This window comes from Pantherophis guttatus, chromosome 17 (genome assembly GCF_059756535.1).
Source record: "Pantherophis guttatus breed Tessera chromosome 17, ASM5975653v1, whole genome shotgun sequence".
NCBI lineage: Eukaryota > Metazoa > Chordata > Lepidosauria > Squamata > Colubridae > Pantherophis > Pantherophis guttatus.
In genome coordinates this window covers 2,228,339-2,251,467 of record NC_142079.1, presented here as the reverse complement: position 1 = coordinate 2,251,467, position 23,129 = coordinate 2,228,339, and the positions used below count along the sequence as shown (strand labels likewise).

General features: G+C 47.5%; 2 protein-coding genes across 4 annotated transcripts; one reads left to right on the top strand and one right to left on the bottom strand.

The window, feature by feature from the left end:
• The first annotated feature begins 168 nt into the window (after positions 1-168).
• On the top strand, positions 169-19,554 carry RILPL1 (Rab interacting lysosomal protein like 1). 2 transcript variants are annotated; one of them, XM_087880395.1, is made up of 8 exons: positions 188-610; positions 5,064-5,214; positions 6,136-6,254; positions 7,268-7,486; positions 11,375-11,553; positions 12,624-12,716; positions 14,355-14,442; positions 17,002-17,141. In XM_087880395.1, the coding sequence occupies exons 1-8, from the start codon at positions 290-292 to the stop codon at positions 17,005-17,007; spliced, it is 1,176 nt and encodes a 391-aa protein (XP_087736521.1). In that variant the 5' UTR covers positions 188-289; the 3' UTR covers positions 17,008-17,141. The 2 variants fall into 2 exon arrangements, with proteins under 2 accessions (XP_087736520.1, XP_087736521.1); XM_087880394.1 differs by lacking the exon at positions 14,355-14,442 and having other exon boundaries at positions 169-610; positions 17,002-19,554.
• On the bottom strand, positions 19,403-22,228 carry SNRNP35 (small nuclear ribonucleoprotein U11/U12 subunit 35). Of its 2 annotated transcripts, none has more exons than XM_034428702.2 (2): positions 21,892-22,228; positions 19,403-20,837 (listed from the first exon to the last, which is right to left on the bottom strand). In XM_034428702.2, the coding sequence occupies exon 2, from the start codon at positions 20,833-20,835 to the stop codon at positions 20,065-20,067; it is 771 nt and encodes a 256-aa protein (XP_034284593.1). In that variant the 5' UTR covers positions 20,836-20,837; positions 21,892-22,228; the 3' UTR covers positions 19,403-20,064. The 2 variants fall into 2 exon arrangements, with proteins under 2 accessions (XP_034284593.1, XP_087736522.1); XM_087880396.1 differs by lacking the exon at positions 21,892-22,228 and adding an exon at positions 21,574-21,745.
• Positions 22,229-23,129: the final 901 nt, after the last annotated feature.

Below are 23,129 nucleotides of genomic sequence, written 5' to 3'. Positions count from 1 at the left end.
CTTCGCCTCTGCCTCTCTCTCTCTCTCTCTTTCCTTTTTCTTTCTTCCTTCCTTTCTCTCTCTTTCTTTCTTTTCTCTCTCTCTCTCTCTCTCTCTCTCTCTCTCTCTCTCTCTCTCTCTCTCTCTTTCTTCCTTTTCTCTCTCGCAAGCGCTGCGCTCCGCCTCTCCTGGCTGGGATGCCCAGCGCAGCGCTCCAAGCGGAGGAGGAGGAGGAGGCCGGCTCAGACGGGAGGAGGGGTCTGGAGAAGCCGGGGCTGCCTGGGGATCGCGGTCCGTGGGGGCGCCGCCTATGAGGGCCCGTGCCGGGGGGGCGATGGAGGGCCCGGGCTCGGGGGTCCCGGCGCTGGAGAAGAGCGTGGCCGAGCTGAGCGTGATGGACGTCTACGACATCGCCTCGCTGGTGGGCCAGGAGTTCGAGCGGCTCATCGACCAGCACGGCTGCGAGGCCATCGGGCGGCTGATGCCCAAGGTGGTGCGGGTGCTGGAGATCCTGGAGGTGCTGGTCAGCCGGGACCGCATCAGCCCCGAGGTGGAGGAGCTGCGCCTGGAGCTCGACCGCCTCCGCCTCGACCGCGCCGACCGGCTGGAGAAGGAGAGGAAGCACCAGAAGGTGGCCTTCACCCCGGGCCCGGATTTGGAAGGAGGGAGGGAGGGAGGGAGGGAGAGAAGGAGAAAGAGAGGAAGAGAAGAGGGGGGGAAGGGAGGAAAGGGAAAAAGAAAGAGGGAGAGGAGCAGAAGGAGAAAGAAAGAGAGGAAGAGGGAAGAAGGGGCAGAGGGAAAAATGAGAGGGAAGGGAGAAGGAAGGGGGAAAGGGGAGGGTGGAAGGAAGGAAGGAAGGAGGGAGGGAGGGAGAGAGGAGAAGGAGAAAGAGAGGAAGAGAAGAGGGGGGAAGGGAGGAAAGAGGGAGAGGAGCAGAAGGAGAAAGAAAGAGAGGAAGAGGGGAAAAGAGGCAGAGGGAAAAATGAGAGGGAAGAGAGAAGGAAGAGGGAAGGGAGGGAGGGAAGGGAAAAGAAAAGAGGGAGAGGAGCAGAAGGAAAGAGAGGAAGAGGGAAGAAGGGGCAGAGGGAAAAATGAGAGGGAAGAGGGGAGGGAGGGAAGGGAAAAGGAAAGAGGGAGAGGAGCAGAAGGGAAGAGAGGAAGAGGGCAAAAGAGGCAGAGGGAAAAATGAGAGGGAAGGGGGAAGGAGAGGGTGGAAGGAAGGAAGGAGGGAGGGAGAGAAGGAAAAAGAGGAAGAGAAGAGGGGGGAAGGAGGGATGGAAGGGAGGAAAGGGAAAAGAAAAGAGGGAGAGGAGGAGAAGGAAAGAGAGGAAGAGGGGAAAAGAGGCAGAGGGAAAAATGAGGGGGAAGAGAGAAGGAAGGGGGAAAGGGGAGGGAAGGGAGGGATGGAAAGGAGGAAAGGGAAAAGAAAAGGCGAGGAGGAGAAGGAAAGAGAGGAAGAGGGCAGAAGAGGTCCGAGGGGAAAATGACAGGGAAGAAAGAAGGAAGGGAGAAAGAGAGAAAGGAAGAAGAGAAGGAAAAAATAGAAGAAAAAAGGAGGGAGGGAGGAAAAAGAGGGAAGGAAAAGAAGAAGGGGAAGAAAGGGAGGAAGAGGGAAAAGGGGAGGAAGGATGGGAAGGAGGAAGGAGAGGAAGAAGAGAAAAGAGAAGAAAAAAACGAGAGGAAGGGGAAAGGGTAATGGAAAGAAAAGAGGAAAGGAAGGAAGGAGAGGAATAAAAAGGAAAAGAAAAGGAAGGAAGGAAGGATTGCCTCTCAATGCATCTGCAGGTTAGGTCTCTCCCTGCTTAACCAGAGGGATGATAAACAACAGCTGCGTCTGTAGAATGGCACCATTTGGGCACAGTGAGATCCTTTCCATCCTGAACTGGTTCCCACTGGGTTCCCACACCAGGCATAGCTATGATTTGTCAGCTAAGCCAGCCTTGAACCCAGCATTGTCAGAACAGGGGCTGTCTGCAGCCACCTCCCAGGGATCCTGCCAGGGTGGGGGATGCTCCTTTTTGTGCTCGGAAACCAAGATCCCGGTTTCCTTGAACCGAGAAAGCAAGAAACAAGATTTGCTAGATCATAAAAATCAAGCTTAGTGCCACTTTTTCCAACCGGAACATTTTCATAAAAGGCAGATGCTTCGATGGGCTGCAAACTTGAATGATAAAAGGGTAAAAAAAATATATTACGAGGGTTTTCGTGTCACAATCACGCTAGAGGTGACAAAGCTTTCATTGCCGGCGTGAAAATGGCTACAGAAGATGCTCAAAACACCTCTGGCGTAGAAGAGAAATTGCTGATGCTTTTAAAAAAATAATAATAATAATTAAAAAGGGCGTGAGAAATTCAGCTGAAGCTCAGATTCGGCTTGGCTGAGAGTTGCTAGCTGTCCAAACCACCTAAATAAACTTCCGGGCTAAACAAAGATTTAAGAGGCATTTAACTAACATTCCTACATAGCAGAGCCCTTTTGACTCTTGAAAATTTTCTGTTTTTAAATGTGCCAGAGCTGGCCTTGCAAATTTGGCAGGTTTTCTAGCTCATACTTCAGTTGAGTTGCATTTTAAGGGGACCCCAAACCAGCTGGAGAAGATTATAATAATAATAATAATAATAATAATAATAATAATAATAATAATAATAATAATAATAATAGAAGGGACCAGAAATGAGAAGGATTGAAAAAAAGAGCAGAAGGGGGTTTGTTTATTTTTGTAGCTGTTCTCCGTATGTATTTGATTCTCCCGGAAGAGTCACACCGAGATCTGACATCAACTTCTAATTTGGTTATGGAGGGGGGGAAAAAATCAACAACTCCAGGAAAGATCACAGGCTTCTTCATCACTTCTCCTTGTCTTCTGCCTGAGATACATTTATTGTGTAACAAAATTTGGATGTTCTTCCTGTTTGCAAAAAGGCAACTAGAAAAATGAATTTTTCTAGGTTCCCCCAGTTTCTAGAAGCGAGGATTTGGGCTGCTTTCCAGGGTCAACTTCTGAATTGGATGGGCCCTGCTTTTGCAACCCTGATTTAACAGAACAGGATAACAGACTTTGGAAGGGACCTTGGAGGTCTGCTAGTCCAACCCCCTGCTCAAACAAGGGACCGTATATACCATTTCAGACAAAGGATTGCCCAGATCCTTCTTTGATTACACCTGGTGTTTCACGCAAATCCAGCTTTGTCTGGAGCTGTGATTGTGTGGGAGCTGAGAAAGGGGTCCTTGGATGAGAGATGGGGGGGTTGGATTAGCTAGGAACACATGGATTTGTGGGAAAGGAGCCAATGGCAAGGAGGAGAGGAATCGAAGGAAGGAATGAGCTCAGCCTGGATTCGGGCTCACTTCCCAGCTCACTTCCTGCATGTCACTTCCAGGCTGTGGTGGTGGGAGGAAGAGGGGGAGGAGGAGGGGGGGAGGAAAAGAAGAGGAGGAAGGGAGAAGGAAGAGGAAAAGAGGAGGAGGAGGAGGGAATAGAAGGAAGGGGAAAGGAGCGGGAAAGGAGGAAGAGGGGAAAATGAGGAGGAGGGAAGAGAAGGAAGGGAGAAGGAAGAGGGGGAAAGGAGGAAGAGGGGGAGGAGGAAGGGAAGAGGAGGAGGGGAAAAGGAGGAGGAGGAGGAAGGGAGAGGAGGAGAAAGAGGGGAAAAGGAGGAGGAGGAGGAAGGGAGGAGGAGGGGGAGGAGGAGGAAGAGGGAGAGGAGGAAGGGAGGAGGAGGGGGAGGAGGAGGAAGAGGGAGAGGAAGAAGGGAAGAGAAGGAAGGGAGAAGGAAGAGGGGGAAAGGAGGAAGAGGGGGAGGAGGAAGGGAAGAGGAGGAGGGGAAAAGGAGGAGGAAGAGGGGAGGAGGGGGAGGAGGAGGAAGAGGGAGAGGAGGAAGGGAAGAGGGGAAAATGAGAAGGAGGAGGGAAGAGAAGGAAGGGAGAAGGAAGAGGGGAAAAGGAGGAGGAGGAAGAGGGGAAAAGGAGGAGGAGGAGGAAGAGGGAAAGGAGAAAGGGAAGAGGAGGAGAAAGGGAGAAGGAGGAGGGAGAAAGGAGGAGGAGGAATAGGGAAGAGAAGGAAGAAGAGGAGGAAGGGAGAGGAGGAGGAAGAGGGGAAAAGGAGGAGGAGGAAGGGAAGAGGGGGAAAGGAGGAAGAGGGGGAGGAGGAAGGGAAGAGGAGGAGGGGAAAAGGAGGAGGAGGGGGGGAAAAGGAGGAGGAGGAGGGGGAGGAGGAGGAAGAGGGAAGAGAAGGAAGAAGAGGAGGAAGGGAGGAGGAGGGGGAAGAGGTGGAGGAGAAAGAAGGGAGGAGGAGGAGTCTGGTGGGAGGGAGAGAGAGGCACCCCTCCCCACTTTCACGTGGACTTCTTCCTTGCCAAGGAAATGGAAAAATAGATTCCTTAGCCATTCTGCGCATGCAGCCAGCACATCAACTCAGGAAGTTAGGAAGGGGAGGGAAAAATTGTTGTGTGGAAGGAACCCTCCCTCTCAAAATCAGAGGAAATGGGGAGGAGGCAAGTGACAACAATGCATATAGAAAAGTCCTCGACTTACGGCCACAACTGGCACCAGGATTCCCACTGCTAAACAGGACGGTTGTTAAGGGAGACTTAGAGATCAAAACCGAGATCTCTTCATTTGAAATATTTTTTAAACCCTTTTTAAAAGAAAAACAAGGACATCTTAGCATCCCATACAATCCGCGAAGGTGTCACAGGATGCCATGCAAAGATTTAGTGGTCTTTTCCAGCGTTTGGTAGTCTTCTCCTCCAACCTTTGGTAGTCTTTTCCAACCTTTGATGCTCTTCTCCTCCAACCCTTGGTGTTCTTCACCAACCATTGAAGGTCTTTTCTCCAACTTTTGATGCTCTTCTCCTCCAACCTTTGGTGTTCTTCACCAACCTTTGGAGATCTTTTCTCCAACCTTTGATGCTCTTCTCCTCCAACCTTTGGTGTTCTTCACCAACTTTTGGAGGTCTTCTCCAACCTTTGGTGTTCTTCTCCTCCAACCTTTGTCTGGGGCAGAGACCACCTCCATGGGGAAAGACCTTGAAAAGGCTGGTCTTCATTTGCCAAGGCTGATAGGCTGGGATTTCTGGTCCTGCAGGAGCTGGAACTGGTGGAGGATGTTTGGCGAGGAGAAGCCCAGGACCTCCTCACCCAGATTGCCCAGCTTCAAGAGGAGAACAAGCAGCTGATGACCAACCTCACCAACAAGGACGTGAACTTCTCGGAGGAGGAATTCCAGAAACACGAAGGCAAGTGTTGAGGAAAGATTCCTTGAGCATACCTGGAGTGCTTTGGGCCAAAAAAACCCAGTCAACATGACTTTGCAGAATTTAGAGGCGGCCGGATGCAAGAGAGCGGGCTCCCTTTTCAGGGGAAGGTCCCCTCCCCATTGGGCTTCGACAGGGAGTCCTCGACTTAATGACTGGTTGCTTGGAACGGTCCTTAAGTTTTAATGTTCGATTTGAAGCAGAGGTGGGTTTCAGCAGGTTCTGACGAACCGGTAGCAGAAATCCTGAGTAGTTCGAAGAACCGGTAGTAAAAATTCTGACTCTCCCTACCCCCATCTATTCTCTGCCTCCCAAGTCCCAGCTGATAAGGGAGAAATGGGGATTTTGCAGTATCCTTCCCCTGAAGTGGGGTGGGAATGGAGATTTTACAGTATCCTTCCCCTGCCACGCCCACCAAGCCACGCCCACGGAACCGGTTGTAAAAATTCTGACTGGCCCCGCCCCCATCTATTCTCTGCCTCCCGAGTCCCAGCTGATCGGGAAGAAATGGGGATTTTGCAGTATCCTTCCCCTGGAGTAGGGTGGGAATGGAGATTTTACAGTATCCTTCCCCTGCCACGCCCACCAAGCCACACCCACAGAACCGGTAGTAGAAAATTTTGAAACCCACCCCTGATATTTTGAAGGTATTTATGTTTTAATTGTATATGGATAGACATCGTTTTATGACTCTAAGATGCCCAGAGTTACCCTATGGTAACATGGGTGGCCAAGAAATTTTATTTATTTATAAATAAGTAACTACACAAACAAATCACACACACATACAACATCAACACATTTTGCAAGGGCTTTACTGTTTAAGGAGGGTCAAGGATGAAGGCTATTGGCTTATTATTATTATTATTATTATCTGTTTGTTTTTTTAAACACACACATCAGGGATGTCAGAAAGAGAGAGGCAAGTGATGAAAAAGCTAAAGGAAGTGGTCGACAAGCAGCGGGATGAAATCCGGGCGAAGGACAGAGAGCTGGGACTTAAAAACGAAGACGTGGAAGCAGTGAGTACTCATTTTTTCCCCTTCCTCTGCTCTTTCAGAAGCTTTGTTCCAGGAATTGCCAAACGCTTCCTTTTTTTTTTTTTCTTTTTCTCTGAAAACAGATTCCTAGACTGGGATTCCAGAAATAAAATCTCCATGTTGAGATGCAGAATATCTCCATCAAATATCATAATTCTGTAAACAAATCTCCTCTATTTTGTTATTTTTTCTTTTCCTTCCTTCCTTTCCTCCCTCCCTCCCTTTCCTTCCTTCCCTCCCTCCCTTCCTTTCCTTCTTTCCTTCCATCCATCCTTCCTTCCTTTCCTTTCCTTCCTTCCCTCCCTCCCTTTCCTTCCTTCCTTCCCTCCCTTCCTTTCCTTCTTTCCTTCCATTACTTTACTTCCTTCCTTCCCTCCCTTTCCTTCCTTCCTTCCTTTCATCCTTCCTTTCTTTTCTTTCATCCTCCTTCCTTCCCTCCCTCCGTCCCTCCCTCTCCTTCCTTCCTTCCTTCCTTCCTTCCTTCCTTCCTTCCTTCCTTTCATCCTCCTTCCTTTCCTCCCTTCCTTGTCTAGTTTACTGTTTCTTTCTCAGCCTGGCCATCTTTATGACTTGCGGACATCAACTCCCAGAATTCCCCAGCCAGCATGGAGAATTCTGGGAGCTGAAGTCCACACATCTTCAACAGGTTGAGAAACACGGGATTAGTTTCTAAACTGCGTTATGCGTCAGGCTAATCCTGATTGGACATGAAATGAAATCCTTGTTTATTTCTTAATAATAATCCTTGTTTATTTCTTAATGGAAGATACACTAGCCAATTAATGTCTGTACTTTTCCGAAGCCTCATTGGCAGCAGGGAAATAAATCCATCTTGCCCTCCATCTTTTTCCCATAATTCCTTCAACAATCTGTTCCTTGCTTTCTCTTTCCGAATAAAAGGCGATGGGACATTCGGAGACTTGGAAGTAGCGGGGCCTTATTGGTGGTGTCCCTCCGTTTAACCATCATTTCCCCCCTTTTCTTCCTCTCGGTAGCTCCAGCAGCAGCAAAACAGGTTGATGAAGATAAACCACGATCTGCGGCACCGGATTACCGTCGTGGAAGCTCAGGGGAAAGGGTTGATTGAGCAGAAAGTGGAGCTGGAAGCTTATTTGCAAACCAAAGAGCAAGAAATGACGGCGTTGAGAGCAGAGCTGGGGAAACTGAGGGAGAAACTTCAAGGGGAACCGAGTCACAACGGAGAAGAAGCACAGGTAGGTGGGGAATTTTGGGTAGTTTTTAAAAAAAAAAATTTCCTTGGGGTGTTTGGTTCTGATTTGATAAAGTTGCCTTAAATCTTGCCCGTTTGGAGATGAGAGGACTACAGTTCCCAGAACCCCTCAGCCAGCATGCTAAAGACGACTGGACTTCAATTCCCAGAATTCCCCAGCCATCCTACACACCTCTTAAATTTGCCCACAGGTTGAGAAACACTGACTTAAAGCATTAGTTGAACTAACTCACTGATGTTCCCGCAACCATAGAGTCTCTTTTCTAGAGAAGCCAGACCTTGGAGAATTCTGGGAGTTGAAGTCCACATATCTTTACAATGTTGGGAAATGCGGATCTACAGGGACACAACTGTGTGATTTTCTCGTAAACCTTCCGCATCATCATCTTAGCTGCTGCTTGAATTCCTCAATTCTGGGATCTCCTGGTGGTCTCCCATCCAAGCCGATTTTGCTTGGCTTTTTAAAAAAAAATTTAGATCAGCTGAGGTCAACTAGACAAGGACGATTGGTTCATGCCCTCCCCAGGAACTGAGGACCCTTAACTAAATTTACTAACTTATCACACTTCCCTGCTGCGTTCTCTGCTCTGTTGTGACATAGGCTTCCTGAGTCATTAAAACACACGAGTAGTCCCAAAAACCTCTTTCATTGCAACAGCTGTGAATTACGTTCATTCACAGCTGAGTCCCTATTAGTTGCAAAAAGTCCTTTGGGAGAAGTCCTTCGGGATAATCACGAAACTTTATCTCCCTTGACACACTGCCGAAGACCTACTTGGCAAAGCCACACGGAGTCCAGAATCAAACAGAGATGCCGACTGGGAACAGAATTAACAACGTTGCTTTCCTGCAAAGGGCCCACGTGCCTTTGCTCCTCTTTTAAGCCTTATGGGAGGGGCCAGTCATCTCCAGGCCTTACTCCCGAGTTGTCCCTTTTGTTTTAACTGTTCGCGCCTCCTGGCAGCTCTGCGTACGCGCACTAGGAACAGGCTCCCCCTGTTCCTCTGCCTCGCTGAGGTCCGACTCTGGAGGCTCCGGAGTCCGCACATAACTCGCAGATGGCCCTTTCTCTGCCTCCGATGCCGAGCCCTCGTCCAAGCCCTCCCCAGACTCCAGGACTGGCCCATGTTCCTCCCCAGCCTCCTCACTGTCCGACTCTGCTGCCAGTTCCGCAAGCTACTGGCGGACCACAACATGCTCCCACCCTCAGTAAACCTAGAGAGGTCTGGGTTCGAAGTCAGTCCCCCTCAGCCCAAGAGAACTTTTAGCTTAATTTAGCAAAGGGAGACCGGCAAATTATTTTATACTCTTTTTCAATTCGTGGTGTTCCTTTATCGCTTGGAGCAAAGGGCCGAAGGGAGGCAAGGATTTATTTTAAGATCGCCCTTGGCTGCGTTTCAGTGATTTAAATGGAACAAGCCATCAGGGCCAGACTTGTTTGGAGTTCTCCTGCCCTCCAATCGGCCTATTTGTAATATGGTTTTAATTTTTAACTCGAGAAACTCATCTGATGGAGCTGGAACCTCCATTACTTAAGATCTAACAATCCTGCCCGGTCTCTCTCTTTTTTTTTTTTACCTCAGAAAAGTCAAAAGTTTGCAATAAATATAGGAAATCCTCAACTTAACGACCAGAACGGAATTTCCGTTGCTTAAAAAAGGCAGCAGTTCACGGAATCGCACTTGATTTTATGACCTTTTTTTTGCCATGGTTGTTAAACGAATCACTGTGGTCGTTAAATGAATCGTGCAGCTGTTAAGCAATTCCGATGGCTTGGCTAGGAAGGTCGCAAATGGTGATTGTGTCATACACACGCACACAAACACACAAACGCACATACCAGTGCAACCCTTGTCAATAAATGTCAAAACACCCGAGTTTTGATCCCGTGACTGTGGGGATGTTGCGATGGTCGAAAGTGTGAGGACCCGGTCATAAGTCACCATTTTCAGTGCCATTGTGTAACTTCGAACGGTTGCTAAATGAACTATCATAAGGGGAGGACTGCCTGAGTAGGTCAGTGGTTGAGGGGGGGGAAAAAGCCTTAAAATATTGCCGGAGACCATTGTGGTTCAAACACAATCAGGAGGTTGTGAGTTCGATCCTAGGTAGAGGCAGATGAAGGGACTCCTGCTTGGGCAGGGGGTTGGACTAGATGACCTGCAAGGTCCCTTCCAACTCGGTTAAATCTGTTAAACGCAAAATATCCACTTCTCTCGATTGTCTTTTAAGATAAATTTTTTTGTCACCGAAAATACCAATACCTGCAGATTCGATAGATTTTCAACCAGATTTGAAATGTTTTTACCTTCCGTCTTTTCGTGGCTTTGGAGACACATGGATTGCCTTTTTTTCTATAAAGAGTCCAGCTATGAAAAAAAAAATTGGGCGGGAGAGATGATTTATCATGAGGACTAGGAGCCTGGTTTTAAAAACAAGCAGAGGCGAAACGAGACTTTGTAGGTATCCCGATGCCCCCCAAAATACTGGATTGGGTGGAAAACAGACAGATGCTTTGTCCAGCCATCCGTTCTTGCCAGCGGTCAGGAGGATGCGCGTTCGTGGACATACTCTCGAGGTGCCAAGTACGCGGAGTCCTCGTTTTTGGTGTTTTTCGACGGCAACGCAAAACTCACAACTGCTCCTTTTATTGTGTTATCTGGAAAAGGCTCCCATTCTTGGGTTTTTAATGAGATCGCTTGCTTTGCCAAGAAGGCACAATTGTTCCTTTTGTTGATTGGAGAGTTGGCGTTACAGCGATGAGGCTGTCCCAAATCACCGAGATAGATCTATAGAATAGGCATACTTTTCTAAAAATATAACGAAACAAGGATTCATTGCGGCGTTTTTGACTTAGGGGACAGGGTTTGGAAAACAACGGGGGGTTGCATTTCAAAGAGAGATGTAGAAATATCTCTTTCTGTTCTTCCGTTTTTCCATTTGCTTTTTTCCCCCCTGCTTATTTTTCCTCCGGCAACATCCGGAACGGATCTTTCTTAAATTGGAATAAGAATAATCTTATTTCTTCCAGCCAAGTCCAGTTCAGCTGTTCATAGTCTCAGCCTCTAGCTGACTTTGTTTGGGCCCAGAGATTTAAACAAAGAGAGGCTGATTGGCGTTTGGATAGGAGACCACCCAGAGATGTTCCAGGGCTATAAATTAAATTAAAAGATTAGGGAAATATACTGCTAAAAAAAATAAAGGGAACACAAGCAGAAGACATCAGAGATCTGAATGAATGAAATAGCCTTATTAAATACTTTGTTCTTTACATACAGTAGTTTATACACTGCTCAAACAACTAAAGGGAACACAAAACTACTGTATGTAACGAACGAAGTATTTAATAAGGCTATTTCATTCATTCAGATCTCGGATGTCTTCTGCTTATGTTCCCTTTATTTTTTTGAGCAGTGTATATTCCTGGGAGATACTGCATGGCCACAATAACCAAATAACTGTGCTTATTCAGAATTAAATTACAGGTAGTCCTCATTTAGTGACAATAGGGACCAGCCACTTAGTTGTTAAGTGAAACGGTTGCGAAGTGAAACCACGACTGTGCTTCTGATCTTCCTTCAACTTTCCTTTGCTTTGTCAACCTACAAGGGCCGTCAGTGCAAAGGTTGGTCTACTCTTAACGTTAACTTTTTCATCCACGCCGTGCCCGTGAACGGTCGCAAAACGAGGCAGTCACTAAGAGGGGGGGGGCAACAAAGCTGTATTCGTCATGGTCCGATGGCTTGATGATGGTTAACCATGTCCATTTATTATTTTACCATTTGGAACCGAGCTGGAAAACGTGATCCTTCTTCTGAAAACCTAAGCTTTAAGTCTGAATGAAATTAATCCTAAATAATAAACCTTGCAGCCAGAAGAACCCAAGAACCCGGAGGAGTTCCTCTCGGAAGCGGAGAAATCCGCTCTGGATCTGAAAGATCCCAGTCGGCCCCGATTCACCTTACAAGAGCTGCGGGACGTTTTGCACGAGAGGAACGAGCTGAAGTCGAAAGTCTTCCTCCTTCAAGAGGAGCTTCTTTATTACAAGAGGTGTGTGGGTTTTCTTCCCTCTATCCCAGCCCGATCCTGGAGCCAAGCGAGATTTGTTCTCGATAAGATCGGGGAGATCCGGTTGTCATCCTGACCTGCGTTTTTTGGGGGGCGGGGGGCAGGGGGTCTTGTGGAAACCTGCTCAAATTGGAAGAGCTGAAAAGACAACAGGATGGATGATATTCTAGAACAGGGTTTCTCAAACCTTGGTACCTTATGATGGGTGGACTTCAAATCCCAGAATTCCCCAGCCAGTAAGGGGAATTCTGGGAGTCGAAGTCTACCGGTCTTAAGCATGCTGGGAGTTGAAGTCCCCATATCTTAAGCATGATGGCTGGGGAATTCTGGGAGTTGAAGTGCATCTGTTTTACGTATGCTGGCTGGGGAATTCTGGGAGTCGAAGTCCACTGGTCTTAAGCATGCTGGGAGTTGAAGTCCCCATATCTTAAGCATGCTGGCTGGGGAATTCTGGGAGTTAAAGTCCACTGGTCTTAAGCATGCTGGGAGTTGAAGTCCCCATATCTTAAGCATGCTGGCTGGGGAATTCTGGGAGTCGAAGTCCACTGGTCTTAAGCATGCTGGGAGTTGAAGTCCCCATATCTTAAGCATGCTGGCTGGGGAATTCTGGGAGTTAAAGTCCACCTGTCTTAAGCTTGCTGGGAATTGAAATCCCCATATCTTAAGCATGCTGGCTGGGGAATTCTGGGAGTTGAAGTCCCCATATCTTAAGCATCCTGGCTGGGGAATTCTGGGAGTTGAAGTCCACCCATCTTAAGCATGCTGCCATGGTTGATTTAGACTTGCTTTTCAATGAACTGGAATCAATGTTAGATTAACCAGTCAAGAGAAAAGCTTGCCCTCCACGGATTAGGAAAGGGGGCACGAAATAACCCCGGCCAATTCGTGTTCTTTTTATTCCTCTCCTTCTTCAAAAGTCTCAATTCCCCATTTCTTTGCTGATGAGATTTCGAAGGCTGCCCAGCTTCCACCCGTGGGGACTCCGGGCAGCAGACAGCGTAAACATTCCTAATATCGTGCTGTGTTGTTTTTTGCTTTTCTTGCTTTTAAAGCGACGAATTGGATGAAGAGACACGATCGGCTCAGTCCCCGGCCATTCTTAATTCCAAACCATTGACTCAGCAAGAATCTGGCATCAAACGGCTGTAAGTAGAATTTGTGGGATTTTTATGGGCTGGTTTTTTTTTTTTTTTTTAAAAAAAAACAAGGCACACAAATTGTTGCACTCAAAACGTCGCTTAGAATACTTGATGGATGCTTCAAAAACAAAATAGCTGGCTCAACCTGTCTTTTTGGATGCCTTTCCCTATCGCTGCGTATTTTTCTCCCTTTCTCAAAGAGTTGGGGTTGTTGTTTTTTTTGTTCTACTGGCTTCATTGCAAACAGGAACGTTCCCCCATTGGGCTTTTAAAGCGCGAAAAAAAATATCTTGGGATTTGCAATGCAACGCGCAGGATTTATTCGGCGTTTTCTTTTCAACGCTGCTGTCCGCCCAGCTCTTCTTTTGCTCTCCCGAGTTTGTTGCAAACAAGACTGGGCTTTTTTTTTTTTTTTTTTTTTTAAGCCCGAAGGGGGGGGGAGAAAAAGAGCTTGTGGCTTGTATGCAACGCGCCACCAGCAGCTCGGTGGCGTCATCGCAACCTGCTGTGGGGGAGCACAAAAGCAACAGCTGTGTGTGTTGTTTCCAACAGCTCTAAGAATAGCCGTTGAGCTGGGAAGCGTTTCAAAGCGGCCCTTTTTGGCCGGAGTAGGAAAACAAAAGAAAATTTGCTGATTTCAGCTTTGTTCGTCGTTGGAGACCCACACGCGCGAAGCAATGGGGCAGACGGCCGGCTAGCTTAGCGGGCTATTTATTTATTTTTTTTAAAAAAATATATTTTCTCCCTTTCTGTTGTGGCGTGACTGGTAGTCCTCGACTTACGGCTCCAATTCGGCCCGGGCGTCTCTGTTGCTGAGCGAGACGCTGGTTTAAGCGAGTTTCGCCTCATGTTACGAACTTTCTGGCCACGGGCGGTTAAGGGGCTTCCTGAAGTTGTGACAATGGTTGTTAAGCGAATCGGGCTTCAACCGTTGACTTGGCTCGTCGGGAGGGTGCAAAAGGGGATCACGTGACACCGTGGGGGCAGGGGGGGGCTGAATTTCGATCACATGACCAGGGAGAGGCCAAGTTTTAGGTGTGAAAAATGATCAGAAGTCGCTTTTTTCCAATGCCGTTGTAACGTTGGAACAGTGGCTAAACGAATTGTTGTAAGTCAAGGACTACCTGTATATTTTCCCCACTGCAGAACAGAAGCTGCCTGGGTCCCAGGTAAGGTAACAGTTATGTGGACTCTTTCTAGGCCAACACAGACCGAGATGTTGCACTAAGCCATGATGGGTGAAGATGGTTTCTCTAATTCCAACCTCGGCAACTTGAAGGAGAGGTGGACTGCAACTCCCAGAATTCCCCAGCCAGCAAAGCTGGCTGGGGAATTCTGGGAGTTGCAGTCCACCTCTCCTTCAAGTTGTCTAGGTTGAGAAAAACCACTAAGCCATATTTCACTGGGCTTGCGAGCTAAGCCATCAAACCTGGTTTCTATTGTTTTGCGCAACCCAGGCCAAACTTAGCTAATTATGACACCTTTTTGCAAGCATCCGATTCCTCTGTTTCTCTCCCTCTTTCTCTGTCTCTCTCTCAAGAAGCTTTTTCTACTTATCTCTTTTCGTTGCCGTGTCTGAATACCGTAATCTCCGTTTCTTTCTCCAGCCCTCTGATCTCCTCTGTCTGTTCCTTTCCTAACCAGGATCTTTACCGCCGTTATGCCCATGGTTGCTGCCGGATTGATCCCGGACGATCCCACATTGCAGCCAATCAGAAGACTTATGTCTCTTGTAGGGGCTCTGGATTTTGAAATATTTTTTTTTTGGTTTCGTTTTTATACCCCTTTTCCCCGCCTTCGCTATAGTTCGTATGTCCCTTTTTTTTTTTTTGCATGACCTGCTGCCGTTTAACCCCCTCTAACTCCCGCCGTGTTCTTGTTGGCTGACTGTGGGATCGTAAACCCCCTGACCCCCAAACGAGAAAAATGGGGGGCTAAGAATGCTCCTGGGGTGCCCAGCGTGGCCCCTGCTGAAATCTTTTTAATTGCACTTGTGTCTCGATGGCAACAACTTAGATGCTCGAGACAATAATGTGCAAGATTTTGGCCCGTCCTTCTGTCCCTGTGAATTTCCCTGACCCTTCAATCTACCTTCTCCAGGTAGTCCTTGACTTACGACCGTTCATTTAGTGTCTGTTCGGATACGACGGGTCTGAAAAAACAGAGTCCTCGCACTTATGATCATCAAAGCATCCCTGCAGTGATACGATTGCAATGGCATTCATTTATTATTATTATTATTTATTTATTAAATGTATTTATATGCCGCCATTCTCCCAAAGGACTCAGGGCGGCGAACACAAGTTAAGAAACAAGTACAATAAAATCATAATTTAATCCAAATAGTTAATTAGTAGTAAACAATAAAGCTCGGAATCAGTCTCAGCCTATTTGTTTGAAAAGCCAAGTCTTCAAGTCCCGACGGAAGGAATTTACGACGATCCTGGGCTAACGTGATTGCCGTTTTACGACCTTCTCGGCCTTGACTTCCGACGCATAGTCAGGGGAGAAGCTGGGCAAGGAAGCTCATGAACGGCGATCACCTGTCTCGCTTAACAACTAAAGCCAAAAGGTCATAAAATGAAGTGTAGGTCCCATATCTTGAATAACCGCACGCTTAAGAGATGAATTCTCTGGTCCCCTTTGGAGTCGTAAGTCAAGGACTAACCCGTATAAGGGCTTTCCAGCCTCCTTCATATTATGATTCGGCTTCTCCATGAAAATGGCATTTTTTTTCCCCTTTCTCAGCCGTTTGAATGTTGATATAAACATTCCTTGGTGTTTAAAACGCCTTTAAACCGTCTGTGACGTCATGGGATGCTCGGCCCATGACCGAGATACCTTCCCTGTTTTTGTCACTTAGACCAATTCCTCTAATTACATTCAGAGTCTAATATACCAGCGTATTAATGGTTCCTGTGGATTAATGCCGCTTTTCAATCCCGCCTACTCACAGACTGTGGCTCTGTTTTTAATTTTAATTGCGTTCCCGAATTAGCCGCAGACAGAAGGCGTTTATGCGCTACTAAGGGAGCTGATGCGTTAAGATGGTTTCACCCTTCCAAGCCAGCCTCATTAAGCAAGGAGGAGTCAAGTCAAGAATTTGGCTGCGTTGCGAGGATTGAGAGGGGTTTTAGATCATGTTGTCGTTAATTATAGGGTAACTTTTCGATGATGAGAACACTGGAAAAACACCAATTGCTTTCTCCATCAACTCCCAGAATTCCCCAGTTAGGAAAGCAACCTTAAGATGTCCGGACTTCAACTCCCAGAATTCCCCAGTTAGGAAAGCAACCTTAAGATGTCCGGACTTCAACTCCCAGAATTCTCCCGTTAGGAAACCAACGTTAAGATATCTGGACTTCAACTCCCAGAATTCCCCAGTTAGGAAACAAACCTTAAGATGTCCGGACTTCAACTCCCAGAATTCCCCCGTTAGGAAACCAACGTTAAGATGTCCGGACTTCAACTTCCAGAATTCCCCAGTTAGGAAACCAACCTTAAGATGTCTGGACTTAAACTCCCAGAATTCCCCAGTTAGGAAACAAACCTTAAGATGTCTGGATTTCAACTCCCAGAATTCCCGTTAGGAAACCAACGTTAAGATGTCCGGACTTCAACTCCCAGAATTCTCCAGTTAGGAAACCAACGTTAAGATATCTGGACTTCAACTCCCAGAATTCCCCAGTTAGGAAACCAACGTTAAGATATCTGGACTTCAACTCCCAGAATTCCCCCGTTAGGAAACCAACGTTAAGATATCTGGACTTCAACTCCCAGAATTCCCCAGTTAGGAAACAAACCTTAAGATGTCTGGACTTCAACTCCCAGAATTCCCCCGTTAGGAAACCAACGTTAAGATATCTGGACTTCAACTCCCAGAATTCCCCAGTTAGGAAACAAACCTTAAGATGTCCGGACTTCAACTCCCAGAATTCCCGTTAGGAAACCAACGTTAAGATGTCCGGACTTCAACTCCCAGAATTCTCCAGTTAGGAAACCAACGTTAAGATATCTGGACTTCAACTCCCAGAATTCCCTAAGCAGTTCTGGGAGTTGAAGTCCCCACATCTTAAGGTTGCCATGCAGGTGTAAGTTCAATAGTCACTAAGCGATGGTTGTTAAGTTGAGGAACGCCTGTTCCAAGAGTTTTCTATGCAGGTATGCAGGCTTTCCCCCCCGTTAAAATAAAGCCAGCTTTACAGAGCTTGCTATAACCCCACCACCCCGTAAATCGTCCCAGGACATTTCAAGTTTCTAATCCACATGTTGCCTTCTTGTCGTGTGCCAGATTTAGCTTCTTCTCCCGCGACAAGAGACGCCTGCAAGCGACCCAGCGAAACAGCTCCTTCCACGGCTCCTTCGGCGAATGGGCCGACCGGAACAAAGACGACGTCTACACCGAACAAGGCTTAGAAGCTCTGCAGCACCTGTGACTCGAACCCAGAACTCTGGCTTGTACCTAGGCGCCAAACACAGAAACACGGAAGCCCTCGTGTGGCCAACGGCGCCTGTTCCCCTTCCCCCCCGACTTCCAGGTTTTGCGTTGTCGTCAGCTCAAAGTGGGGGGAAAAAGATGCATTCAACCAGAATTGACGCACCAGATTTGTCCTGCAAGTAACGGAATCCCAATATGGATTTGGGAAGCAAATCACGGCGATTCCTGCAGCCCGGCCATCGTTTTGACTTCTGGTGATGTGAACGTCACATCACCAATGCTTCCTTTTATCCGCCCCTACCCTCTCCAAAATTAAAAAAAAAAAAAAAAGGATCTGGGCCAGGGGTGAAATCCAGCAGGTTCTGACGAACTGGTAGCGGAAATTCTGAGTAGTTCGGAGAACCGGCAAATACCACTTCTGGCTGGCCCCAGAGTGAGGTGGGAATGGAGATTTGGCAATATCCTTCCCCTGGAGTGGGGTGAAAATGGAGGTTTTGCAGTATCCTTCCCCTGCCACGCCCACCAAGCCACGCCCACAGAACTGGTAGTTAAAAAAAATTGGATTTCACCACTGATCTGGGACATTCCTGAAGAAATGTCCTGCTAAGGACCGATGTTTCCAGGCACTCCTTATTTAAAAGGCATTTGAAAAAAAAATATTATTTTGTTCCCCCCTTCCTCTCTTGCTTCCTCCTGCTTAAATGTCCTGCTCCACATCTCAAACGAGTTTTGCAGAAGTCTTCTGGAACTATTCTGGAGTGAAGGGGGGGGTCTCTTTAAAAACGGGATTCAGAAGTATATATATATATATATATATATATTGTGGCTTATTTATAGTGCCTGCAGCGTGATGTCCAGGGATATCCGGTGCCTTGTGTTTTGCTCTGAATTCTCTTGACACGGGGATGGCGACTGAACACCTGAAAACTAGATTAATCCTTTTTTTTAAAAAAAAAAAATTACAATTTTCACCAACCTTGTAGCAGCAAATCCCCCTCCCCCCTTCAGTGTGAAGGTAGTCACTTCAATCCAACACACTGACTTCAGTTTGACAGGTTTTTGACCGCCAATTTCGTTGTATAGCTGATGTACAATGACAGACTAAAGGCTTTTCTGTTGGGAACAGACTACCAGCTGCTTCTGAACAGCTTCCCTTCCCTCTTTCTGGATGAGATCAAAGCTGCCTTGAAAATGGAATTTGGACGGTCTGAAATTTGGTGCACGGCGGACGATCGCTTAGCTGCCGGAATTAGAAATATGAACATCGAAGGGCAACGGGAGAAAAAAAAAAAATGAAAGGGAGTTTAATTCCCCAAACCTCAGAAGAAAAAAAAAAAGCAGCGGTGTTTTTCCAGACTTGGCAACTTTAAAAAGTGAGAACTTCAACTCCCAGAATTCCCCCAGCCGACAGGAAACGCTCAGGACAGTTCTAATTAAGATCCAAACAGCTCTTTAGGAATTTCAGTTGCTTTGCACACTTCCCGGGTTAACACTTTACTGTATTCTCGCTTAACACAATTATCTGGGAAGGTTTAGGACAGGGATGTAAAAACTTGGCAACTTTTGAGACTCGGCTGGCTGGGGAATTCTGGGAGTTGAAAGTCCGTAAGTCTCAAAAGTTGCCAAGTTTCGACAGCCATGGTCTAGGACAGTGATGATTAAATCACAATTAAAAAGATTAAATCTTTTTGCCGTCGCGTGCCAAAAGCACGGGGAGCGCAGGGTGGGGGTCGCGTGCGCACATGCCCACACCCATAATGCAATGCCCCCTGCGACCCCTCGTACATGCGCACACGACCACCCCATGCCCCCGTTTTGGGCCTAGTAGGCCTCCCTGAAGCCTCCGGAGGCCGGAAACGGCCCGATTCCAGACTTCCGGTAGGCCTGTTTTTAGCCCTCCCCAGTCTCCAGAGGCCTTCCTGGAGCTTGGGGAGGACGAAAACAGCCTCCCTCAGCACTCTGGAGGCCCTCCGGAGACCGGAAACAGCCCGTTTCCAGACTTCCGGAAGGCCCATTTTCTGCCCTCCTAGAGCCTCCATGCGAGCCCTGTACTTACCTGGCATTCAAAACGGGCAGCATGGGCGGTGCCAGCTGAAAATCAGCTGGCTGGCAAGGGCGCGCATGCGTGGTGGAGGTGACCTAGGTCAATGGCTCGTGTGCCCACAGAGATGGCTCCGTGTGCCACCTGCGGCACGCGTGCCATAGGTTCGCCATCCCGTGTCTAGGACAACAGCAATCATGCAACCACAGGATATGCAAAGAGGACGCCTAATTTTTATTCAAGATTCAGGGTATTAGATAGTTGAAAGGCAATAAAGAAGATTTGGCTGGGACTAGTAGAGAGAACAATATCAAACTGTAGAACTCTTTTTAATATGCTAAATAAACTTATTTCTGAATTAACAAGAGGCCTCCGGGTGATTTCACTGACTCGTAAACAGCCTTTTGGTCCGAGGCCCTCACGTCCCGTCTATACTATTCAATCCTGCCTGACTTTTTTAGGGTAACAGTTATCCTTCTGCCTTGAGGAAGGTTTCTACCGGTGGAATCAAGACCTTATTTTAATCCAGACCTTTTCAAGAATTAAAGGATGTAGGACGGGGGGGGGGGGGGGAATCCTAAACCAGCTCTCCTTTTTGGCATTTGAGATAAACAGGCGGTAATTATCAGTGTTGGGAATTTTGGATCCATCTTTCATCGGATCCTGGAGTAAGACACGGGCACAACTATCAAGCGAGGGCAGCCTGTGGTACAATGTTCACTCTTCTCCAGCTGGGAGGTAGCCATTCCTGCTCGCAACATCTGTGTTGATTCCAGAAAACCATCTATCTTGGTTTGGAAGTGAGGTCTAACGCTTCTAATGGATCTCCTTTAATTGCGCAACATTTGAAGGAAACGTCCCATCGATGGTGGCCTTTATCCTTTGCCGTCTTTGGCCTCGCGATTCCGGTCTTTCCTCTCCCGCTCCCTCCCTTCAGCGGCTCTGCCTCGGTCTTCCCTGGCCCGATGTTCCAGCTCTCTTTCGCTCTTGCCGTACCCCCCTGACGTTCGTTCCCGTTCAGATCGCCGGGACTCTCGGCTCCTCTCGTAATCTCGTTCCCCGGTCTTCCAATCCCTCGATCCTCCCCGGGACCACGCCCGCTCTCTTTTCCCCTCATTATAAAAGTCGTTTTTCATGGCAGGCAAGTTGATAGGCTTCCTAAACGGTCTGTCTCGGCCTCCGAACCGCAGCTGGCCCGATTCCTTTTTACCGCCAAAACCTCCTCCAAGCCTGCGGGGAATCCACCCTTTGAGGGTCCTTTCCAATTCAAAGTCGACAAAGATTTCCCGCTGGTCGATGATCAGCTTGTTGGCGTCGCGGTGGGCTTTGAGGAGCGCCCGTTCCTCTTTATACTCAATAAAAGCGTAGCCTTTGGAAAAACCCGTAACCAGATCCCGAACCAGGCGGATTTTCCGAATGTCTCCGTACCGGGAGAAAACTTCTTTTAACTTCTCTTCCGTGGTTTGCAGGTTGAGCCGGGCTACGAAGAGGGTCAGGTGTGGGTCTCCGGAAACGTCTTTGTTGGGGACGTAACGGGCTGACATAGCCCTCCAGACTGCCCGGTCGTGAGGCTCTTCGTCGGTGCCATCGATGCTTCCGGCTTTGAGGGGGTCGTACTCTTTAGCGATGGGCACCCACTCGTTCATGGCTGGAGGAAAATATACTTATTTAGCGTACGGCAAAAAGGCTCCGACGATCACAGCCAGGCGATCGCCGGAGCCTTTTTTTTACCTTTTTAAAGCATTTTTTTACTAGCAGCTCGGGCGAATAGGTAGTAAAAAAATGCTTTAAAAAAGTTTTTAAAAAGGCTCCAGTGATCGCGCGGCACAGCTGTAATCATCAGAGCCTTTTTAAAAAATTTTTAAAGCATTTTGAACCCCCAGTCTTTCCCTCCCTCCCTTCCTTCTTTCCTCCCCCTCTCCCCACTCCCTTCTAGCACTGATGATATTACCTACTTGGGTCATGAAACGTCTGCAAGAAAATAAGTTCAAAGAGCACCATGAACCCCCAGTCCTTCCCTTCCTCTCTTTCCCTCCTTCCTCCTTGCACACCCCACTCCCTTTAGCACTGAGGATGTGACCTAGTTGGGTCATGAAATGTCTCTGCCAAGAAAACAACCAATTTCAAAGAACACCCAGGAGTCCGCAATCCTTCCACTCCTATCCTCTGTCCCTCCCTTCCTTCCTTCCTTCCTTCCTTCCTTCCTTCCTTCCTTCCTTCTCCTTGCACACCCCACTCCCTTGTAGCACTGATAATATTACTAGTTGGGTCATGAAACGTCTGCAAGGAAATAAGTTCAAAGAGCACCATAAACCCCCAGTCCTTCCCTTCCCTCCTTCCTTCCTTCTTGCACACCCCACTCCCTTTAGCACTGATGATGTTACCTAGTTGGGTCATGAAACGTCTCTGCCAAGGAAACCACCAAGCTCAGAGAGCATCCAGGACCCCTACAATTCAACCCTGAGCTACAGATATGCTCCTTTATTGCTAACTCACAGATCTTGCAGTTGGCAATCCCCATTTCCAGCCTTCCATGCATTTTGCAGACAGAAGCCCTATCCCCCTCCCCCAGTCAAGCCTTGTACCCCCCCTGCACCCCCCAATCAATGCTTCCTCTCCTCCCCGGCCCTCCCCGCCCCCAATATGCCCCCCCCAGGACCCTCCCCCAAATTATGACTTTGCAAAAAGCAAAACAGACTCACTTTTCCCATGCAAGAATCCTGGAAGAGGGATCTAATTTCGTTTCCTCCTGGGCAGATTCGTCAACGAAGAAGAAAAAAATTCCAATAGAAGAGTGAATTTCCCCGGATTTGGCAATACGAAAGTTGCTTTCTAAATTCAGGGTCTTTTTTAAAAAAAAAAAAGCAAAAGAAAACAAATCCCACCCTTGCTAAAAAAAAGGGGGCCAACGCAATGTGGCGAATCGACCAGCGGGGAAAAGAAGACTCGTTGGCGGGTAGATTCCTCACCAGCGCCCTCTGGCGGCAGAAGCATCTCTTAGCAGGCGTTTTTGGCCCCGCCCTCGAGGCGAATGCAAAGCTGTAAAATTTAAAAAAACAACAACATACATTTAAATAGAAAAGAAGCTGAAAAACTCTCTTTATTTCTTTATCAGCAAAATATAAATTTGATATATAAATATATATTCTTCTCTTTCCGTAGGCCTTTATGTATAAATATCTTTATACTTATATCTTTATACATATATATTTATTTTTATGTATAAAGATCTTGATTTACGTAGGAAAAAACCCGGCTGAGAGAAAATTCTTTTATTCATGCCAATTACACGCCAGAGAAAAGGGACTGGCCTCAGGCCGGCTAGTAGAATTAATGCCCAAACGTCATTCCAATGGGAAACTGGTTCTATGGGCCCATTTTACAGGAGAGGAATACTGAGGCCCAGGAAAGAGAAGCAAAGGATGGCTGAGCATGAAATCTCTGTTTGCTTTTTTATTTTTGGCCAGCGGAGGAAAGCTTTGCAGGGACTGAAGGCAGGAGGGGGAAAGAGGTGTAATGCAAAACGACAGTCCTTGGAGAGCCAGCCGGCTTGAGGGGAACCAGTCCTATGGGCCCATTTTACAGGGGAGGAATACTGAGGCCTAGAGAGAGAGAAAGAGAGAGAGAGAATAAAGGCTCAGAGTGGAATATGTGTTTGCTTTTTGCTGTTGGAGGAATAAAGTTTTGCAGGGACTCAAAGCAGGAGGGGAAAAAAAGGGGTTAACGGAAAATGCCAGTCCTTGGAGAGCCAACCTCATGGGCCCATTTTACAGGGAAGGAACACCGAGGCCCAAAGGGGAGAGACCGCTCATTGCCATAAAATCTGGATGAAATGGGATCTAGATTTATTTTTTACTGGCCGGGGGAAGACTCTGCGGTGACCAAACAGCCAGGACTGGAAAATAAAACCAGGTTGTGCAATCGCTGAGCCCTCCCCTTT

Coding starts and splice junctions, on each gene's coding strand:
- RILPL1 (XM_087880394.1), top strand. CDS start 290: ATGAGGGCCCGTGCCGGGGGGGCGATGGAGGGCCCGGGCTCGGGGGTC. Junction 5,215..6,135: donor GGAATTCCAGAAACACGAAG/GCAAGTGTTGAG, acceptor CACACACATCAG/GGATGTCAGAAAGAGAGAGG. Junction 11,554..12,623: donor GAGCTTCTTTATTACAAGAG/GTGTGTGGGTTT, acceptor TTGCTTTTAAAG/CGACGAATTGGATGAAGAGA.